This window comes from Filicampus tigris, chromosome 7 (assembly GCF_054856515.1).
Source record: "Filicampus tigris isolate MCC_2025a chromosome 7, RoL_Ftig_1.0, whole genome shotgun sequence".
Lineage (NCBI taxonomy): Eukaryota > Metazoa > Chordata > Actinopteri > Syngnathiformes > Syngnathidae > Filicampus > Filicampus tigris.
The window spans coordinates 11898541-11905852 of NC_141223.1; the positions used below are offsets into that span (position 1 = coordinate 11898541).

The 7312-nt window shown below is 41.4% G+C and overlaps 1 protein-coding gene across 5 annotated transcripts in view; it reads right to left on the reverse strand.

The window, feature by feature from the left end:
- Positions 1-3869, reverse strand: part of nectin1b (nectin cell adhesion molecule 1b) — a 214408-nt gene extending 210539 nt beyond the window's left edge. For 4 of the 5 annotated variants that reach the window (XM_086035131.1, XM_086035132.1, XM_086035130.1 and 1 more), the window contains exon 1: positions 3241-3869. In XM_086035131.1, the coding sequence (XP_085891257.1) occupies positions 3241-3295 (55 nt within the window). In that variant the 5' untranslated portion in view covers positions 3296-3869. The remainder of the gene's footprint in view (positions 1-3240) is intronic. The other variant, XM_086035134.1, reaches the window with a different exon arrangement.
- Positions 3870-7312: the final 3443 nt, after the last annotated feature.

Genomic DNA, 7312 nt, shown 5'->3' on the forward strand with positions numbered 1-7312 from the left:
CTGCGCCGCTGCACTCGAATTAAGATTTTAGAATTGGAGGGTGTGTTGCAGCACTCAACAACCATCCGTCGATAGCATGCTGCGCTATGCTAAGTGCAGTGTGAAAAGGCCAAAATGTCTCGCTCATTGAGAATTTAAAGGAAAATGGAGCAAATTCTCACAATATGCTATTCATACATTGCATCGCTTGGGTGAAATTCTGAAATCTGAGGTGGTTGTTAGTATATGGTTCATCCTGATCACAAAACAAACAGGGAATAGATCTACCAAGGCACAACATCCCCGATGGCTCACTCACCATGAAATTATGAAAAATGTTCCTAAATTCAATCAAATTCAATGAGTCCCACCATAACAACGTTAAATATCGAAGATGGCGCAATATCATTCATCCAATGAATGTCTAGGGTGACTTTTCTGGATCTGAACAGTTTACCATTCATAGCAAAAGCATACCCCCACCAAGGCCCAACTATGCTTTATGATCTCCCCTCTGGGGAATTATGTAATATGTTGTGAAATTTAACTAAATGAGTTATTGCTTGCTCAATGCTGTGTGTAAGTAATTTGGATCACTAACAAACCAACAAATGGCCTTGGCTGAGGTAAAAATGTGCAGTCAGCATGCTAATAAAACACATATGTGCATTTACCAGCACTCTTCTGCCTGAGTCACCATCAAACATCCAGTTCAAGACCTTCCAGCGGCCCCAGTGACCTCCGACCCGCCTGAACTCGGATGCCACAGTGGTCAGAAATCCACGGACACCAACCCAAACATTAGAGCTGTCAATCTCAACAACAGCAAACGCGGCACGTGGATCGGCTTAACGGCCAGCGACGCATATACTTGCACGGATGCTGGCGGCCAAAGTGATGACTCACGCCAAGGACGGCCGGGATGTAATTTATACTCTCCCTAGGTCTCCGTTAATAACTCACTGCTTCCCACTAAACAAAAGAGACATCAGAGCCATACCTCCACCGACCACCACCTGGTGGAGGATTCAAATTAAATCGAAAGTCTGGAATTGTGGCCGGCCAAAGACAGCAGGAGCTCGTATTACCCGCGCGCGCCGATCATCTCTTTGGCGAGGGCTCGCCGTTTGGAATCTGGCGTGTGGGTTTATTGGGCCCCGTTCCCGCTAACAACATGGGGCGTCCCGCTGCCTCGTTTTGACCGGGACACTCCCACTTGTTTGTGCTTCCACAATGAGGATAGAGTCAGGAACAGGCTGTATATCAATTAGGACTTAAAAAAGATGGCAGGCATTTACAGCGACGCCCTTTAACCCCCCGGGGGCCACAGAGAGCAAATTCTTGTTACTGCATGTCTGACAGACGAGAATTCAGACAGCAGCTTCTTTCCATTAACACACTCTCACTCCCAGGTCAATAAAAAACTGCTGTGAAGTAACTACACTCCAAGTAACCTAACATTACATTAAAAGCTCCTTATCGTTTAGTTTGGTCTGAACTAGGGCCAAACAATTAGCAGGGTCTGATATTCAGCCTTTTTGAGGGGTGCACTCTTAACAGTTGGGTCCAAAATAACCCAATTTGGGTCAAAAATCTCATTCACTACTTTGGTCAATTTGACCCAAAAGGTTGTTGTGTCCAAAACAACACAGAAAATTGGGTCGAATTGACCCAAGTAGTAGATCGGATATTTGACCCAAATTGGGTTCTTTTTGACCCAACTGTTTTTGGAGCGTGGCCCTCTGGGGCCACCATGAGCTAAGTTGTGATGGCCCTGTTAGAACTGGCAGTGGCCTCACATACAATTATAATATAAGAATTTCAATAAGTATTCAAAAATACTTCGTGTAAAAAGTACGAATGCGTTGATTTCTTCGTATTTATTCATGAAATGTATCTTGGCCGCTATTTGTAAGGTATCGGGCCCCCATTGTTGGACCCTTATTAATCGAATTCAAGTCGATAACGCAATGTAGTAGCACGCAATTTTCAAATCATAAATACAGTCATTTTGAATGTGAGTTTTGACTCATTCCACATCATTCCGTTTGGTCTTTCTTCCTTCTGTTGCCATAGGTGCCCGGTAACGAGGTGAAATCTGTATCTCAATGTTCTGAACTCCCGTTTTCACATCTCCACTCATGTTATTCCTCTTCTTTTGCCAGCAAACTAGTTAAAACAGAATCTTTTTTTTGGCCTCAACCGATTCACGATGGTATCCACGCCATTCAAATCGGATTTTGAAGCATATACACCATCATTGGGATGCGACGCTGATCCCAACTGTGGAAACAGCATCGGAATGGCGTCGCGGGTAAAAGCACCCTTAGGAGTATCTCATTTGGCTCCCTATTTCTTTCCTTCACTTTCCCCGAGATGCCTCTGTACAATTTCGGAGACGTTTTCCACACACACCCTTGATGGAACAGCTTCAAACGCTTCACCCCCAACCCGCCCTCACCACTTCCATACACACACGCACATGCACAAGGGAATGGCACTAATCCTGATCTTCTCCACAAGCAAAGGGATCATCTCGCTGTAAATCACACAGAGCTCTTTGTGATCAAAGTATCCCATCACTGTTAAAACAAACCAGCGAGCAAGGTCGACATCTTTCTTGTTTTTCACCTTGGAAGAGGAGGAGGAGGGACTTTTTTTTGGGGGGGGGGGGCGGCACCAATGCGAATATGACACATTTTTCCATGAGAACACCACTGACCACTGACAGTTATTGATTTTAAATAGCCTTTGACAGGCTCTATTGGGCACGTACACACACACACACACACACACACACACACGCGCGCGCGCACACACGAGTTGCAACATTCACACTCCAACAGAGTCGAATCCACAAAGCGGAATAAAGGATTTGGACAAGAAAGGGTGAAGGAAGAGAGCTCATTACATTAAGGATATTCATCCCATTACAACTGGAGAGCAGAGGATGCTTTTATTCCAACCTCGCCCCGCTACCCCCAACTCAACCCAAAATTAGCCAAACTTTGCAGTGCCTCTCTAACAATGCCATCTGCCGACCACCCATGTAACTGCACTTTTTTTAAAAAGCTAAATAAGTACTCTGCAGCAAACACACTCCGAATTGCAACCGCATAAGTATTTATATGCATACAATGACTACAAAGTGCGTGGCTGTAAAAGAAAAATAATTTTAAAAACGGGGGGATAAATCTATTTTTGGTTTGTTTGTTTTTTGTGTGTGTGTCTGTGTGTGTGTGTGTGTTTTAAGGGGCTTACCTTGGACGTGCAGCGCCAAGAGAAGCACGCAAATCCCCGCACACAGCTGCGCCATGGCACCTCAGCTCTCCTGGGGGTCTTCTGCGTTAGAACCGCGTACAAAGAGCGAGCATGCAACTTGCGCAAATCCCACTTGAGGGGGCAAAAAACACACACACAGTGGAAGGGACAGAAAGTGGGGGTCCCTTGGACTGAACTGGACAGCTACCTCCAAAGCCAACCAAAGGAAAAAAAAACTAGAGGATCAGGCGGCGCCACAGTATCTACTGGTTGGGATGATTCCACGCTGGACTTCGATTGTTGTTGCGAGTTTGAGCGTCAAGCGCTCCGCTGTGACTCCATCCAAGTCTCTGGATCGACGGTCGGCCGGAGGGGGAAGTTTCCCAACACTTGAGCGTCCCGCTACCCCTTAGTGCTTCAAGTTCCCAACGGTGTGGAGCCCGCAATGTCCTCCCGGAAGGAAAGCGTGGAGTCGGGTTGTCGATTCCCCGCTTGACGCCGCGGAGCTCCACGCAACAAGGGCGGCCGTGTGCTCACGCTGCTCTCCGAAACGAGCGACTGCCTAGCCGGGTGTGTGAGTAAATGAGTGCGCATCCACTCCTCCCGCACCACTATCCAGGGGGGAAGCTCGGGAGACGCTGACGTCACGACAGAGGGGGGAGCCGGGACGATGGGGCCCGCCGAAATACTCGTGCACATGCGCACCCGCGCCAAGGGTTTTGGCTTATGTTGATTATGATTTTGTATGTTCATTTATTTATATAAGTAAATTAATTCAGTGTTTTTGTGTTGATTTTGTTTAATTTGTTCTTATTTTCTAACACTATTTTTAGTTTTTGTTTTTCCATTATTCCATTTCCATTGGTGAAATGTTTGCATGTGACACTAATAGTTCAAAGGTAAAATTGGTTGCTTCTTCAAATTATAATGTTTGAAATTGATTTATTTTATTTAAACATTTGCTCGTGAACTTAAGAATTGATGGGTGGAATTAGAAACGTTTTTTGTGTTTATTTATTCATTAATTTATTCAATTTAAATTGAAAAATATGTACGTGGAATCAAGAGGTGATAGGTTTGTTTATTTATTTATTTACTTATTTATTTATTTACTTATTTATTGACTTACTTATCAGTTTATTTATTCATTCCATTTAAATTGGAAAAGGTTTGCATTTGAAATCAACAGTTGATATGTAAAATTAGTTAGGCTACATTTTAATTTGTATTGATTTATTTAATTGTAAAATGTGTTTGTGTGCGTGTATGTGTGGGTTTGTGTGTGTGAACAAGAGCAAATAGAAATTTGACAAACTATTTGTTTATTGATTTTTTAAATGGAAAATATTCATTTTTTAAATTGAAAACATTTGTGCATGAAATCAAGAGATGATAGGTAAAAATAATTTTGTTTTTATTTATATATGCATTAATGTATTTATAAAATAGAAAGCATTTGCATTGGAAATAGATCTGAAAAACAAAAACTAATTTTACATATTTGTTGATTTATTTTTTACATTTTGATTAGAAAACATTTGAGTGTGAAACAAAGAAAAGACAATTAAAATCATATGTACAGCAGTACCCGGTCTTACAACTTTAATTAGTACTTACTAATTAAATTAGTACTAACTAATTTACTCAATTTATTTGTGTACCAAATGAATATTCCTGCATAGAAATTAATTGAAATGGAATTAATCTGTTCCAGAACTTAAAAGTCTTTTTTTTTCTCTTGCTTGACCTTGTGAGAAAACAGCATGTGTATTAAAACTAAAGAGAATGTGAAGATAAGGTACAATCACACCACAATCAAACAAGAAACCATTTGTGCATATCTGAATGTTTTCCCCGCATATGATGCAAATATTCCCACACGTAGCCAGGAGCAGTATATGTATGAAATCAGTACAATTCTGATTGGATGCTTTAGAAGTAGCCTACAGTTATGTCCATGCATAAGCACTTAAATCATATGTGTATCCACTGTAGAAATGATACTACAGTTTCCCGTTTTTGCCACACCACTGGGAAGCATTAAATAAGTGCACAATAGCTGTGTAGTGGCACTGCTGCTTTGAATGACCAAAATAAAATGGCTAAATTGGTTTGGTAGCTCAATATAGATACCTGGCTTTGTTGTCTGTAATGCCGCAAGACTGTCTTTACATCACCCGCCTGGGAAACATTCTCCTACCCATCTCTGTGCATTTGAGGCATACGGTGAATGTCCCAATAAATAAATAAATAAATAATCCCAGTGAAAACACAATCAAGTGCAGAACAAACACGGCACGCCAGGGAAGCTTGAAAGCACTTTGCTGATCCTGCACGCTTTCACATTTTTTTTTTCTTCAAAATATGTGGCGGATGAGCCAAATGTGTCAGTGAGGTTCAATTTTGTTAATGAATGCATACATCATGACTCAGAATTATCACACACTGTGAATTTGACTCAGGGTTTATTTAACAGCGTTTACAGATAAAAGGATGGACAAACAAATCTTGGGTTAATTTAAAACTTGAGATGTTCGACATCGCATATTCTTAGGCCAATGTCAGCACGACTATTCAGTCTAAAGTACTCACCGATACTAATAATGAGTACCGATACCCCTCTAAATCATCTTGAATGCTGACAAAAAGGCATTTGATATTATACGTTTAAAAAATACCGGGAATTTTTTCTTAACCCACTCGTTATGGCTTTTGAGCAGATTGGGTTACTTTAACCTAAGATTAATTATTTTGACCCAGCAGATTGGTTTAAAGATTTGTGCGGGCTGAGTGGCTGAACATTAGACAATGGCAGTGACGGCTGAATGGCTCAACGGGTAACGCCGCTGGCCTTGGATACCGGGATTGGGGTTAAAAATCCTGGTTAATGTGGATGACCCACCCACAGAAAAGAGCTGCGTTTACATCAGAGAGGACATCAGGTGTAAAAACTGTATCATGTGTTACTGCTGTGGTCACTCACTCCTGACAGTGGAAAGTTGCATCTTCTTCTGATAAAATTAGCTTTATTTTTATCACAGCTTTATAGTTAGTGATAATCCATTACTTGGTTGTTTTAACCCATCACTATGGGTGGTTTATACCCATTATTGGATCTTAACCCAACCTGCTGGGTCAAATCATCAACCTAATGTGCTCCACTGTGAAAAAAATATTTGTATTTTTTGGGGGGTTAAAACAGTCAGAACAACTTTAAAATATAAATAATTGACATTTATGTCAACAATGTTCATTATCACACAAAGCAAGCAAGTTGTTAGCTCTAAAACAATTTGCTGAGTTGCCTTTACTTACTGTATATATGTAAATTAGGGGATATTACAATGGATACTGTAATTAGTTCTGTAAACTCTTATTTCTTTGTTGAGAATGCGGCAAAGCCCATTTTCACAAAATATTTAGTTGACTAACCAGACTTAAAATGTTATCGTTTGTTGGCTTGAAATTTTGAGTTCATCCAATTTTTTATTTTTACGGTGTTGTATAAATAACCCATTGTCCCTTCTAAATCAATCACACATGGATTTTTGCAATTTGGGCTCAGTCCCTCTCACTTTGTGAATAGTGGAGGTTCACTGTACCTCAATTTTGTGAGATACCTTATAAATTGTCTGGTTTAAAAAAACAAATACACTCTGTTTTTCCATCCATCCATCCATCCATCCATTATACATACATCTTATCCTCACAAGGGTCACGGGGCGTGCTGGAGCCTATCCCAGCTGTCTTCGGGCAGTTGGCGGGGGACACCCCAAATTGGTTGCCAGCCAATCGCAGGGCAAACAGAGACAAACAAACATTCGCACTCACAATCACAATCACAATCACACCTAGGGGCAATTTAGAGTGTCCAATCAATTTACCATGCATGTTTCTGGAATGTGGGAGGAAACCGGACGTGCAAACTCCACAGAGGAAGGCCTGGGCCGGATTCAAACCCACGACCTCTGCGTGAGGCGGACGTGCCGCCCCACTCTCTTTATCAAAGTCTAAATTGTCTTTCAGGCTTACAAAGATTGTCAGCTAATGACTTCATGTTCATTTTAGAATC